General features: G+C 56.6%; 1 protein-coding gene across 2 annotated transcripts in view; it reads right to left on the reverse strand.

Moving 5' to 3' along the window:
• Positions 1-3,951: 3,951 nt before the first annotated feature.
• The window catches only part of EXD3 (exonuclease 3'-5' domain containing 3), a 309,435-nt gene continuing 297,853 nt past the window's right edge, over positions 3,952-15,533 (reverse strand). For both annotated transcript variants that reach the window (XM_071574214.1, XM_071574215.1), the window contains exons 21-22: positions 14,102-14,195; positions 3,952-4,562 (exon numbers count right to left, since the gene is read on the reverse strand). In XM_071574214.1, coding sequence (XP_071430315.1) covers positions 4,258-4,562; positions 14,102-14,195 — 399 coding nt within the window. In that variant the 3' untranslated portion in view covers positions 3,952-4,257. The remainder of the gene's footprint in view (positions 4,563-14,101; positions 14,196-15,533) is intronic.

Raw genomic sequence — 15,533 nt, forward strand, 5'->3', positions numbered from 1 at the left:
GTTCCATGGGCAGGTACACCTTCCACTAGACCAGGTTGCTCCAAGCATCATCTAACCTGGCCTTGAACACTTCCAGGGATGGGGTAGCCACAGCTTCTCTGGGCAACCTGTTTGATTGCATTGCATGGCCACTCCTTTGTGGTGGCTGCAAGGATGGAGATATGTCACCTCACTGCTACCACTGCACAGTTGCCCCAGAAGACACATTACAGCCCACAAGGGCTGGCCTGAGGACCCAGTGACTGGTCCATGGGGACATCTCTGGTATCTAAGCAGGCTTAGGGGCAACATGGCCATAGCCCTGCAGGGCACATGCCTGGCGAGCACATGGAAGCTCATTTGCCTGGGAGCTGTGCCCACATATTGGGAGGCTGATAGGAAGGACCTGGTCCCAGGCTATTTCCCAGCAAACAAACATCCTTCTGATTGATGCAAATGTCCCTCCTTGTGTGGGCCTGACAACTCTCTCCTCTTCCTGCCCTGGAGAGGAGCCAGCAGCAGTGTTCCCTGGCCCATGGGAGCAGTGTTCCTGTGGTGTGGGGCAGCACAAGGACCTGAGCCTGCAGCCAGCCTTGGGCTGCCCAGCTCTGGCTCCGTGCCCAGAAACAGGATGGTTTGTTTGAAAGCAGCAATCAAGCAACTGGGAGCTCAATTGGAGCATCTGGCTGGAAGAGCAGCTCCGTGATGAGATGGGCAGCAGTACAGCCCTTGTCCTTCTCCTCTTCCCCTGCCTCACCGGCTGCCTTATGGGCTGACCAGCCTCAGTTCAAAGGACAAAGTCACACCAGGGAGAACTGAGCTGATTTCTGTGAGCCGGTCAAATATGTGGCGAGGTTTCCGCTCCAGATTACTGGAGGAAGGAAGTTTGCTCGGAAGGGGATGGGGATAAGGTGGGGGAGAAGGGAGGGAAGTGCATTCCTGCCTGATGAGGAACAATGTTGATATATTCATTTGTAAACTAAAGCTGGCCTAAACGTCAAACACCTTGTCCCTATCAAGCTCTGAAGGATGTGTGGGAATATAGAAGGAGAGGAGAGGAATCATCTGACATCCGATACTGCGTGTGGTTTCCCAGGGCTGAGGGATGAATGCTGGTCAGTCAGGTCTCATTCATAATAAAGAGTAATAAAACCCTTCCCTAGTGCTGTTTCATCCCAGAGTCCCCCCATGATAACATCCTGCCATGCAAGTGCAGGAGCTTAGCACAGCTGAAGCATCTGGGGGATCGATGAGCTCCTGGAGTGGGCAGCGCACCCAGAGCCCACACCCCTGCTGGGACTGCCCTTCCCACGCAGGATCAAACAGCTCCATAAAACCATGGAGGGCTCATTACTGCCCTAATAAAAGTTAAACATTAGTATGACACAGACAATGGGATTTTGTAATTATCTTTTTTTTAAACAGCCAGATAGGGAAACAATATTGTTGGCTGATTAACAAGCTGCTTTAATTCCTTTTGATCTGTATCCACCATTCAAAAGTGGACAATTTATTACTTCCTGGATGCTTCTTAAGGCTGGTCCAATGTGGAATTTGCTGTTGACCCTGTCTATGACTGGAGGTGATATTGCTGCACAGATCCCACCATGTCATCACCTCCTGTGGGCAGCAGGAAGGGAGAGGTGCTGTGCCGTGTCCCAGCTGCTGCCCCTTGTCCCCAGGATCTGGATGGAATCTTCTTGGAGCTGTTTTGTGCCAAGTCCACAGGTACACATGACCTGCCCGGTCTGCCCTGGGTTGGTCTCCTAACAAAGGTCCCAGAGTGGTGACCTGCCCTAGCACAGCCCTGGCTGTAAACAAAAGAGCCCTCCCCCAAGACTGATGGAGCTGGTCGGCAGATAGAGTCCTGGAGGTATCAAGGATATGACCCTACTGTCCCCAGGGTTCAGAAGGAAGGACCCCTTCTAGGCAGCTGTTCCCAGGGTGAGAGACAGAGCCATGTGTCCCCCTGTCTCCCACCAGCTCCACAGTGAAAGCAGTGGCAGACACATGTGAAACCACAGCTCTGGAAAAGCCAGCAAGCAAAGGCCAGCAGTGTCCATGGGTAAGCAGATGTCCATCTGACCCAGCAGCTTCCCTAGATGGGGTCTGGAGAGGTTCATCCCACAGCATGGTGAAGCACCACTCACCGCAGGGGCTGGTAACATTCCTGCTTTGCCTTATTCCCAGTTTCTGCCATTCTAGAGCAAACTCTGTGGAAGCAGAATGCTGACACATGGATGAGTCCAGGGGAGCTTGGGCAGTGCAGTCTCTGGTGTTGGCAGCCCCATGCTCACTGTCTAGGGGGAGGGGAGGGGAGGGGAGGGGAGGAGAGGGGAGGGGAGGAGAGGAGGGGAGGGGAGAGGAGAGGAGAGAAGGGGAGGGGAGGGGAGGGGAGGGGAGGGGAGGGGAGGGGAAGGGAGGGGAGGGGAGGAGAGGAGAGGAGAGGAGAGGAGAGGAGAGGAGAGGAGAGGAGAGGAGAGGAGAGGAGAGGAGAGGAGAGGAGAGGAGAGGAGAGGAGAGGAGAGGAGAGGAGAGGAGAGGAGAGGAGAGGAGAGGAGAGGAGAGGAGAGGAGAGGAGAGGAGAGGAGAGGAGAGGGGAGGGGAGGGCAGGGGAGGGCAGGGGAGGGGAGATTCCCACAAAATATTCTGGGAAACAGACCCTTTAGCTGACTCTCACCCCTGTGTGTCCTGATGGGAAGGGGTCAGACTTGGCATCCATGTCCTCCCAAAATGGGTCCAAACCTTTCAGCATGCACAGGGCTGGTGGTGCACACTATGGTGGTGACAGCCTCTCTGTCACAGTGACACTGGTGTCCACCTTGATTGTGTTCATTACTGGTGAAGGACATGCTGTTATTTTAAGCATCCACTTGAAAGGAATGTGGATCCATGGCAGCAACCAAGGGGCAGTGCGTGGCTGTGGCAGGGCTGTGAGGTAGATGGGGACAGTGGACAGATGATAGGGATCTTCTGATTGAAACTGGGACGTAATGACACACTGTGAGCATGGGAAGTGACACCAAAGGGTCACGTCCATGGCCAGGACTCACCAAGGACCACTGGGGAGGATGGGCACAGTGCAGGAACAGTCATATTTTAGGGTCACTTAATTGATGCTCAGGCAGGGTCTTGTGGGAAGAGGGATATTTAAAGTAGAAAAATGTTTGGGTTTTTTTTAAAGCATCGAGCTGGAGAGTGAGATGTCCCCTGGGGGGAAGGAGCCTCTGGCCAGGAGTTCTGGAAAAGGGAAAGCAAGTCCTGCAGTGCAGGGGCTTCCCTGGCCCATAGATATCATATCTCAGTCAAGAGCACCTTGGGCCCTCTGAGCAGTAACAGCAGGGCCTGGCAGTTAACCTTGGTTAGAGGGTGAATTTGCAGGGTGAAGTGGAGTGAGCCTGGCCACCGAGAAGGAGGCACACGACAGCAGTGCCTGGAGCTGTGAGCCTGCCTGGACTCTGTGCCTCTCCTGGGATCCCCAGGGCTTGTGCAGCCTCCTCTGGGTGCTGGCTAGTCCCACCAGTGACCCTGGTTCCTAGAGGTGGTGGGACCACATGTCTCACTGCCACTCCTGTGCATTTCACACAGAGCCCTGAGCACGGGAGTGTCCTGAGGGACCACCCCAGGTAGGCAGGTGACTGCAGCTTTGGCACCACTGGACCCCCAGCATCAGCCTGGCCCCAGCACAGGGGCATGCAGATGCCAGTGGGCAGTGTGGTGCACCCAGAGATTTCCCTGAACCCAGCAGTGCTCAGGCCCTCGGGATCCCTATGCCTGCACCCACTGATCACTTCTGAGGAATGCCAGGGGAGCAAGATTAGGGTGAGCGGGATGCTGGTTGTAGCATGGCACATATATCACAGGTTGGGAGCTCTCCAGGCACTGGAGATGCTGTTCCATGTGCTGCTATTGGGGATGCAGCTCCTGGCTCCCCACCAGGTGTGACTGGGCAGAGAGGCACTGGGGTGAGGGTCCCTGGAGTCAGCACTGCTGGGGTGATGGCTTTGGTTTGGAGAGCTCTGCCACCCTCTTGCCCTGCCCAGCTGGATAGGGGCAGAAATAAAGCAAAGGGTCTATTGCCAGGCCACCTCTGCTTTAATGATTTCATGAAGGCCATGTGTTTTTGGGCTGTCACAAACCATCAGTGCAACTGTGACATGGTGGATCCTGAAATGAGAGCCCTCCCTGCTTCCAGCCTCTTAATGCAAACCCATGGCCCAAAATCCTCTGAGGTTCCTGGGCAGTCCCTGTCCCGCTGTCAAGCTCCCCCATCCCTCCTCAGCTCAGTTCATAGATGCTCTGTGCATCCCCAGAGGCCACAAGAACATCCTGAAACTGGGAGACCACACGTCCAAAATGGGACCCTTCCCAAAACACTTTCCCACAGTGGGTGCAACAGTAGAAGTCAGTGAGCTCAGCTCTGTCCAGCACCCCGGGGGGGATGGCAGCGACTTGCAGGACCGTGTCCCCCACCAGCACCTTGGCCGCCCCCCGCTGCTCTGGTGCCTCTGGCTGCTGTCCACAGGCAGGCACAGTGCCACGGGCAGGCATGGTGACATCGCAGCTCTGGCTCCCCAGGCAGCCTGTGGAGAGAGGAGACACCAGATAACACATCAGCCACTGGTGTGATGAGAAGGGTCTGTGTTCATCCATGTGAGCAACCCTTGTGAGTGGGGCCTGTCATACCTGCAGAGGGTTCAGGCTCTGCCCTGCATCCCAAGGAGGAGCATCCCATAAATTCGGGAGAAGCATCCACCAACTGCCTGCCCTGAGCATGACACCCATGCAGCCTCTTGTACCTCCCACAGTTTCTCTGCCATGTCTTGGGATCTGTTCCAGCCTGGGTAACTGCACCAATGCTGCTGCTGTACTGGGTGTGATGGTTTTCCTCCCTGTCAGGCAGGGCTGCTTTCCAGGCTGGGCTATGCCCCCCACCCCTGGTGGCGTTATGGGACCTCTAACAGCAAGGGAAGCCCTTACTGCTGCTTTAGTTAAACCACCATTACCATCTGCCTGCGCTGTTCATGACACCCGTGACTCTCTGGACCTGCCTGTGGACACGAGGCTTTGGGAGAGTTGTGAACTCATCCCCCATCTCCCATATGTGACCCCCCACATACCCCGGGCAAGGGACACTGTGGGGTGCGACGTGGGGCCGTGTCCTGTGCGCTGTCCCCGCACTCCTCCAGCCCTGTGCCCCAGGGATGGGGGATCGCTGCCATGGCACACCGAGTACCACAATCCCCGGCAGTTTTGGCAGCTCGGTGCAGGCTCTCACGCCCGCGGCAGGGGCACGGCAGGTCGCTGGATCCGGGCAGCGGAAGCCGAGGGCTGAGCCACCTCTCATCCATTCAGGAACAGGCTGCAGTTATTGCTGTGGGATGACTCAGTTTTGGCGGGGGAAACTGTCCCGCCCAGGCACCAATTAAGACAACAAAAGGCATCCTGCATCACTCCAGCGACACCTCTGGAACGTCCAGCCTGCCCTTTCCAGGATCACAGGGACCCTGTTGGGAGACAGCTGGGACAGAGAGGGACACCAGCATTCCCAGCTGGCTCTTATCTGCGTCCCCCAAGCCGTCAGGAGCTGGGGATTATCATGGGGGAAAGTAAGGCTGAGGACAACTCTGAAGCGGCCACCCCATCACGACAGAGCCACCCCATCCAGACAGAGCCACCCCATGGCTGTCCAGCAGGGTCTGAACCTACCACTGCTGGAGCAGAAAGAGCTGCAGTCCAGGAGGGGTGTGGAAAGCTCAGCTCACACCAGCCTCTGGTTCAGGGGCGCTCCTCACAGCCCCCACCAGCCCTTCCACACTTTCCCTGAGGAGATGACCAGACGAAGCTGGTGGGACATAGTCACCCTTGTTTCCCAGCAAGCAGCCACCCTCAGGGTCACAGCTGTCACTGGAGATGTTCTCATGGTATATTTGCAGACCGGCCCTGTACCACCACACCACCCAGGAGTGGTGCAAGCTTGGGATCTGCTGCCACAGCATCAGGGGAAGCCCCATCCCAGCCACTGGGCAAGAGTCAGGCTCACCATTGCTGTGGTCTGGGCAAGTGCTCCATGGCCCAACTTGTAGATGGGCCTTTCCTTCATCTCCTGCATCTGCTTCAGACACTGACATCTATTCTTAGAGGGAAAACAGTGACCTTGATTTCCCATTTTCCCCAGTTTCTGGCAAGTGGTGAAGCACCCAGGCTACTCTTGGAAGATTGCTGAGACAGCCAGAGCAGGTATGCAGAGGAGGAGCTCATTTCTCAGGAGTTCCTCCAAGACAAAGCCTGTCAGATCCCCATGGCAGGAGCAGGGGCTCTGTCCTCACCCCGTTCCTGCCTCCCTCTGCCCTGTGCTACTTGGTGACATGGGGAGGCCTCAAGCCTGGGCACCCTTTTCTCTCATTGATCCTGCTCTCGAGCACCAGACCCTGGAGGGAGGGACATCAGCCTTGGGTGGGACTTTTAGATCCAACCATAACAGAAATGATGCTGTCAGCACCAAGCACCCATGGCAAACAGCTTTTCTCATCATGGAACCTAAAAAATTCCCTGGCCAGGACACAGAACCAGAACACCAACACTCTGTGTGCCTGCAGGGATCCTGAGCAATTTGCTCTCCCTTCCAACATGCTCCCTCCCCTGCCCTGTGCCGGTGGGCAAAGCCAATGGCAGATCCCTCCTTCCCTGCATGGGGGGGTGAGAAACCTCCAGCTCCCCCAAACACCCCAATCCCACTCCTCTGGGCTCGTGGGAAAAAGGCAGGCAGGGAGGGAAAGTTCATCCCTTAAAAGCTTGGGTAGAGAAAGGCTGTGATGGTCACCCTGTAGTTTTGTCTTTGCTTGCACCCCTCCTAATTGTGGCTCTTCAAAGGGTTGAAAATGCTACATCACTTCAAAGTGATCATTTCTGAATGGGAGCTTGTAAAACCTCTTCTCCCCCTCCCACCAAATTCTTCCCAGGGCTTTTGAAGATGCCTGCACTCCCCTCACTGCTGCGGAAAAAGGGATACCAGGCGCCAAGCACAGGATGCCAGCCGGGCATACAGGAAAGCTGCACTGGGAAAAGGTTGGAACCCCCACAAAAACAGGGGTTTTCTGGGAAAAGGGGGGGATTTTTTGAAGGAAGTTTTTTTTTCTCCCCTTTGAGACAGGCAGAGCCCTCCCCAGTGGAGTCGTGGCTCCCTCGGGGCTGCAGCCTGGCTTGCCTGGATGCTGCACACGCTGGAGTTACACCAGTGATGGAGCAAAGGGCATGTGTAGGGTGCATGGGGCTGTGGGGAGCACAGTGTGTACTTCCAGCATGCAGGGAGTTTGTCAGATCCCTGGTGTCCAGAGCTCTGTGAGGTTCACACCAAAGGCTGGATTCCCACTGCATACCCGCAGAGGAGAAAGGAAAGTGATTCCTTACCAAATCGATTTGAAACACCTCTTGGGAACTAATAATCCCATTATATAACATCTTGAAATAAAAATCCCTTTGCCTCTTGCTCACCTCTCCCCCACTTGCCTGGGTCACCCTGGGGATGACAGACCCCAGATGGGGAGCTGATCACCCACACATGCTAGTGCTGCAGAGCTCTATAGGCAGCAAGGATCATCCTTATTCCCTGGCACTGTCCCCAACCAGGCAGCCCTGCTCAGCACAAGAGCCATCTCCTCCTGGGCTTGCACGTGCTGCCTACTCACACCACCACCTCCTGCCCACTTCTGCTCATCCATGGGAATTAATGCCACCAGAACAGCACAAAGAGCTGCTGTTCCCACCACGACATGTCTCACAACACAGCAAATGCTGTCATGTCCAGAGGAAAGGGGATGCTGCAGGACCTAAATTCCACTTATTTCTGCATCAGGTTCCTGCCTGGGCTGAGCAAGGCCACCCTCAGCTGTGGGATCTCACCTCTGCAACAGCCTGCTTTGTGCTCAAGCCACTGCCACATGCCCCACGCTTCATGAGGTGGAGTGCAGCAGGAACTCCCCAGCCTGGAATGTGTCCCCTTCCTTCAGCCCCCACCCACCAGCACCAAGACAGTGGGGCAGGCCCCTGCCAAAGGCACATCTCATTCCCTGGGCACTGCAGGGGCTCTGGTGCCTGGCAACCCACAGTCCCTTCACCCCAGGGGACACAGAGCCCCAAGGGCACAGCAGCACCCAGGCCCCCATGGCAGTAGGCTATCACTCTGGAGGTCTCACATGAACCCTGAACTATTGCCACAGGGAGGCTGTAAGGGGCAAAGTGACTTGTCCCAAGGCAGGAACAGGACAAGAATCACAGCTCCATGTGCCCCACTATGAGATCCTGCTCATGGTTACAGGGCTGAGTGCAGTGGGAGGGACATGGGATAGGACATGGGCTCCCTGCACAGAGGGGCCCTTGGAGCTGTGGGGTCACACTGAAAGGCCACTGTGATGGTGACACGGTGACCTGTAGTCCCTACAGTCAATTCTGTAGGCTGCAATGCCACAGTGCTGGGTCAGTGTTACCTGGGATAGCACTGGGACCCCTCACGGCCGGATGGGACAGGCCCTGGAAAAGTGGGACAAAGCAGGAAGGATCAGGGCAAATCTCCTTTGAACCAGTGCTAGTTTCCCTTTCCCAGCCCATATGGCCCTGATTTGGCTGGAAACAACCTGTCCCCACACATGTGAGCCACAGGCACTCCAGGGTTTCAGTGTTGGGGTGCTGGCTGGTAACCTCAACTTCCCAGGGGGGCTGGGCACTTCTGCCCAAATTCCTGTCCCCCAGGCCCCATTTCTAGCCCAGGTCTCTCTGTGTCACTCCAGCCTGAATCAAGGCCTTGGGGCGAGGAGCTGTACGCCTGTCCTGGCTGGCTCAGGTGAGGACCTGGCAGCTCCTGCTGCCTCTGGAGAGGCTGTGGGTCTGGCAGCCCTGTGCTAGCACTGAGCCCCGTGCCAGCACCGAGCCCTGTGCCAGCACCAAGCCCTGCACCAGCACCGAGCCCTGCACCAGCACCGAGCCCTGTGCCAGCACCGAGCCCTGCACCAGCACCGAGCCCTGCACCAACACCGAGCCCTGTGCCAGCACCGAGCCCTGCACCAGCACCGAGCCCTGCACCAACACCGAGCCCTGCACCAGCACCGAGCCCTGTGCCAGCACCAAGCCCTGTGCCAGCACCAAGCCCTGCACCAGCACCGAGCCCTGTGCCAGCACCGAGCCCTGTGCCAGCACCGAGCCCTGCACCAGCACCGAGCCCTGTGCCAGCACCGAGCCCTGTGCCAGCACCGAGCCCTGCACCAACACCGAGCCCTGCACAAACACTGAGCCCTGTGCCAGCACCGAGCCCTGCACCAGCACCGAGCCCTGTGCCAGCACCGAGCCCTGTGCCAGCACCAAGCCCTGTGCCAGCACCGAGCCCTGCACCAGCACCGAGCCCTGCGCCAGCACCGAGCCCTGCGCCAGCACCGAGCTCTGCACCAGCACCGAGCCCTGCACCAGCACCGAGCCCTGCACAAACACTGAGCCCTGTGCCAGCACCGAGCCCTGCACCAGCACCGAGCCCTGTGCCAGCACCGAGCCCTGTGCCAGCACCGAGCCCTGCACCAGCACTGAGCCCTGTGCCAGCACCGAGCCCTGTGCCAGCACCGAGCCCTGTGCCAGCACCGAGCCCTGTGCCAGCACCAAGCCCTCCACCAGCAGCGAGCCCTGTGCCAGCACCAAGCCCTGTGCCAGCACCAAGCCCTGTGCCAGCACCGAGCCCTGCACCAGCACCGAGCCCTGTGCCAGCAGTGAGCCCTGCACCAGCACCGAGCCCTGTGCCAGCAGTGAGCCCTGCACCAGCACCGAGCCCTGTGCCAGCACTGAGCCCTGTGTCAGTACTGAGCCCTGTGCCAGCACTGAGCCCTGTGCCCTGTGCCAGCACTGAGCCCTGCGCTCGCCAGACCCAGGGCCATCGCAACGGCGAGGGGGCTCGGCCTCATCCCGATCAGGGTGTTTGGGAGAAAGCTCTCACTGTCCAGGCTTTGCACAAGGCTGAAGGAGACCTGGGAGCATTCTTGGAGTACAAAGTTGCATGGGAAACCTCGGCCGCGGTGAGAGATCAGCCTGATAAGCAGAGTTAAGAGCCTGAGAAATGTGTTGATTGCAGGGCACTGAAGATGCCTGGTTATCTTTTCCTCCTCCAGAAGACAGATAAGCAAAGGACAAAGGACCTGGGATTGTGCAACCTGGGCTGTAGCAGCCTGGCCACGATCTTAAGATGTTCCCAGGGTGGAGGAGGGAGGATGAGCTCAAGCAAGAGACACCTTCCGTTGCTCTCATCTCCCCATGCAGCTCTGTGAGAGAACCCTGCCAGCTGCTGCATCCAGTGCCAGGCACCAGCAACGGTCCCAGGCACTGAATGGACTCCAACACTGAATGGTTCCCAGCTCCAAATGGTTCCTAGCTCCTTCTCGGGGCACAGTGGGCACAATGCCCCTGTCAGCAGGAACTGCCCATAGCAATGACAATGTCACTGGGTCTCCAGCTGAGCTGTGATCTTCCATATAAGCAAAGGAAATTCTGCTGAAGAGGGGAAGCTGGCAGACCACAACCCAGCTGAGCCTGGGGGCTGTTTCTGGCTGGTCTCACCACTGGAGCTCCTGGTCCTATCCCTGGCCTGCTTGGGTTCATGAGGATGCTCCCATTATCCCGCTGTGCCCTGGAGAAAAGACAGCCTAAATGCGTGGGATTGCCTGGTCTGAGGGTGAAAGGGCTGGGGGCCTCCTGAATCCAGGAGTGCAATCCTTCAGGAATCCATCCACTTCCCTGCAGAAGTGTTCAGAGCAGCCTGAGACACTGGGGGTGCCTTGGCCTCTCCCATATGCCCAATCTGGTATAAGGCAGTGATGGGTGTGAGAGCACTCCTGGGAAAGCACAGGGACCTCCTGCCCTTCCCACATGGCAATAAAGGTGAGTGTGATGCTCACAGCAAAGCCAGATGTTGTAGATCAGGGAAGCATGGCAGAAAAAAAGCTGCATCCAGCCCTAAGGCTTTGGACATGTAGTGGGCTTTTCCCACTGTCCATCAGAGTCCCTGGCAAAGGGGAGTAGGCCCCACTGTCCTGCTGTCACTCTGGTTGGGAGCTGTTGCACAGCCTTCCCTGCACCCTGGTCTGTAGCTCTTCCTCTTGCCTGCCTTGCTGCCTCTGCTGGCTGTTCCCCAGCCTCACAGTGAAGCCAAGGGCTGAGAAGGGAAAGAAACCCCAAGTCACTGCTCAGGCTGGCAGGTGCAAGGTAGGTGCTCAAGCTCCCCAACACCATCCTGGCATCCAGTGCAGGGACACTCTGGCTGATCCTCCAGCCACACACAGGGCTGTCCAGGACATATCCTGCACCTGCAGAATGTGGTGTTGGAGGAGAAGGTGGGTAGTGCAGATCTTACTCAGCTCTGGCAGCTGGTCAGGAAAGGTGCTCACCCAGCATGGGCAAGTGTCCCTGGGCACTCCCAGGCACTCTGCAGCAGGGAGAGGAGGCTCCAGCGTGCCTGCTCAGCAGCACAGACCCAAGGGAAGCAGGACCCATTGTTTCAATCTTTTGCAATGTGTTTTAGATGGTGAGGGGGGATTTCATGTTTAAAGCAGCCTTCTCTGGTGAATCCCAACCCGACAGAATGTGCTGCATCCTCGCCTTTCCCAGGGTCCAGATTTCATCTGGCAGAGCACCCCTCAAGCACTGGGGCCCTGTGCCAGCTGCTTTTACTGCACTGACTAAGCAAGAAGCTTGACTTGGCCAGATGAGAGCCTGTGACACAGCCCATCCCCCTGGGTCATTTGGGAGCCACACACTGCCAGTGCCTCCAGCAAGGCCTTGCCACAGCCCTGCTACTCTCTCTGTCCTGGCCCTCATCTGCTCCAGGCACCCGAGGTGCTACGAGCAACCCACTGGGAAAAAGGCATCACATGGCAAAGCTGTCAAAGCTTGAAATTAATTTCTAGTGTTTCCATCAAAGCCCTCATGCAGGGAAAATGTTCCCTAAAACCTCTGAAAGTCCAAGGTCCAAGTAAGATTGAGCTATTACAAGATGAATAATTGGCCCTCCATCACTTGGAAGTCCTGCTGTAAAAATCCAGCACCCTACTGGAGCAGCACTGGCCTGAGGCTGGTTGCAGATGGACCCCAGGACTTGGGAGCACCTTGGACCAGCTGCAGGTTTGTGTTGAGGACTGGTCCTGCAGGATCCATCACCCATTTACCCCAGCAATCACCTGCTCCTCCCTGGAGAAGTGAAGCCTGCATGGGAGAAGGATCCCTTCTTGCCTGGAAGCAGGAGCAGGAGAAAGACATTTTCTTGCAAAAAAGCAGCACCTGGCCATGGTCTGGGGGTTAACCCATGAATGGTTGCATGATGGAGATGACATGGCTGGGGCTGGAGTTATGGGACAGGGGCCAGTCCTGGTGTGTGTGCTGAACTCCCCATACCATGTGTTGGGCCACAGCTGAGGGCACAGCAGGTCCTGGCTGCCAACCCCTCCAGAAGGAAAATGTAAAGGAAATCAGGGAACAACTGATTCTCCTTATGAATATCCATATGGATATGAGATTCTGTGGCTGTCCAGCCTGTCCCACTGCCACTACTGTCTCTACCAAGTGATGTCAGGACATTGTCAGCACACCTTTCCCATTTCTCTTTCACAAAACTGGACCGAAATTGGGACATTTTGGGGACAACCTAGTCAAGCTTACACTGATGCTCACAATCCAAGCAGCTCCTAGCAAAATCCAAATATGAATGAAAACCCCTGGGTGGCCAGAGCCCTAGGGCACCATTGACCCTGCTGGCAAGTTCCCAGGAGTTTTCCCTTTGAATGGGTGCCTACCTGCCCAGGAATCACAGCTTCTATTTTATGTCTCCACCAACCCTCTGGGGATGTTGTGGTACCTTTCATACCTGTTCCTGAGCTCCAGGGTGAAGGATGCTCCCCACTGGAGGATGGTCCATCATAAGGTCATGCTGGACATGGGCAGCACAGTGGTCCCACCTGATCCTTCCCCATGAGACTCCCCCAGGGACATGGGGGATCCAGCAAGAGGCTGCATGGCCTAATGGGGACATGGGGTGTTGCAGGTGGCATAAAAAGGGTAGGGCAAGGTGGTCCTTGAAGAGTCTGCATGGAGGAGCCAAAGTGCTGTGTGAGACCCTCCCAGCTCCATCATCCCCATCCCAAACAGGGAAGGGGAAACAACTCACACACTGATCACAAACCACAGCATTTCTACTTCCCATACTATAAAACTGGCTGAACTGGCCCAGCTGGTCGCTGGGTACACACACAGTGAATGTCCTCACCAGAGAAACTGCTGGGGAGGATGTCCTGGCCTCTGGGGAACTACAGTGCTCCCAGGCTGCTGGCACCATGGGAAAAGCTACCCCACCATGTCCCTCATCCCCAGAGCCACCAGTGCAGCTTCCACCAAAGCCACAGCAGGCCAGGAGTGCCCGGTACCAACTCTGCCCACTGCTCTCTGCTGTCAACAGATGGGGAAACTGAGGCGTGGTGAACACAATGGCTGGTGGCAGAGCCCAGGCTGGGTTGAAGCAGCAACAGGGGAATGTTCCTATTCTGGTGTGCCTGTGGTGGGTGTCATTTGCCACCAAAATGTGTCTCTCTGTGGGAAGGAGTGTGTGTAGGTCAACACAGCTTGCGGCAGGGGATGGAGGAGCCTTCCCTCCCCAGACCTCACTGGAGCCTGGCTGGGCAGGCAGCACTGACTCACCTCCCTGCAGTCTGACCTACTTTAAGAGGCACTGGGCAGGTCAGGAAGGTACCTGAGCAGCCCCAACCAGAGGCATTTCAACACCCAAGCTGAGTTTTTTTACACATTCAGGTAGTGATGGCATCAGGCTTGAGCCACTGTTCCAAGTCACCAAGCCCCTCCCTCAGGCTGGGCAATCCTATGCATGACCCTGAGCCTCACAGGGCAGGACAGGGCAGCCAGGGTAGAGACATAAACTAGACTTGGAAGTGCTCTGCAGGTCTGCACCCCATAGCAGGTTGGTGGCAGGGGACCCTGATCCTTCCCTGAGAAACCCCCAGACCCAAGGGATGGTTCTGCTCTGTCCAGGGCAGTGAGTCCCAGGCAAGAGTACAGGGGTGGGGGCAGAGCATCACTTCCAACTTACCTGCACTGTGCTCCTCCAACACCTGCCCACTGCCCTCCACCAGCTGCCTCATCCTCTCCCGTGAGACCTTCAGGTACTTGTCGCAGTTGCACACCTGAGAGAAGAGAGAGAGGGAGATTAGTGAGATGGCAGCCATGCTCCCAGAGCACAAACCCGCACTGGGCACCCCCAGTACAGGCTGGGCAGCCCCTATCACATTTATCACAGCAGGGGGAAACCAGGGCAAGGCCTGTCCCTCTGAGCAGGGGGGGCAACAGGCATAATGCCCAAAAACCTTCTCTCCAGAGGTACTCCATCTCTATGGTGCTCACCTATGTCTGCATGCCAGGCAGCTGGTACTGCTGCCCACCTTCACTCCCTGGCCAGAAAAAACCAGCAACTGAGGCTGCCTTAAAGCATCAAGCAGATACCCAAAAGTCTGGGCCGTGGCTTCAAGATGTGTTCTCACTTGTCTGACAAAAGATGGAGAGGATGGCTGTGGACTCAGACATGCTGGGCTCTTGCCTGGCTCCATACTGGGTTTGACCTGACTCTGCTGCAGCACTGTGAGCACCGAGTTACATTTTCTAGCCCATCCTTGGTTTGCCAAAAGGTACCCAGAGAGATATCTGAGTGTGTGGATGTGCTGGGTGCTGGACGCCAGGAAGCTCTCCAAATCCCACTGCAGAAGAGCACCCACAGACAGCGCCTTGAGCTGAGCACAGGGTGCAGCCAAACGAACTTGCCACCATGTCCCAGCTCTGTTCTGCAACAGGAGGTGATTCCCATCTGCAGCCTCCACAAAACCAGCACATACTCCCCGTCCTTTTTGCCATAAAGGATGCCTGGCTCAGGTCCCTGAGGTCCTGCTGCTCCAGCTCTGTGAAGCAGCAGCATGGACAGACAGACACAGATGGACAAGGTGTGATCTTGGAAGCACCCAAATGATATGGAAGCCACTGAATCATTTTTAAAAGGGAATTTTGCAGCAATCCCCTGATTTGTACAACAAGCATCAGAGAACCCCTTGTGCAAACAGGGGCTTCTTGCTCATGCTGGGGGCAAGATGTGAGTGCGGATACCACAGGGACCTGAGTGTATCCCCCCTCCCTGAGCAGGGCAAAGCCCCTCCTCAGTCTCACCTTCAAACCCAGGGATCTGGAAAATGAACCTGAACACCCCGGGAGTCAGAATGATGATGTGATTTGTGTGAACCTGACCAGCTGTCAGAGATATTGATCAGGAGGGAGTGACTGCCCTGGAGTTCAGTGCCAGTCTCATGCCAGGGAGGGTCACACTGATCCACCAGAGACCATGGGAACAGAGCTCCTCAGGCTTCAGCTGTCTGGAGGAATGAGGACTATAGCTTGCTGGCTCCTCTCATCACCACCTCCTTCTCTTTTCTCTGCTCTGCACTAGGCCAGCCCATCATCAGCTGGGTCAGATCCATCCT

Source organism: Pithys albifrons, chromosome 20 (assembly GCF_047495875.1).
Source record: "Pithys albifrons albifrons isolate INPA30051 chromosome 20, PitAlb_v1, whole genome shotgun sequence".
NCBI classification, from domain to species: domain Eukaryota; kingdom Metazoa; phylum Chordata; class Aves; order Passeriformes; family Thamnophilidae; genus Pithys; species Pithys albifrons.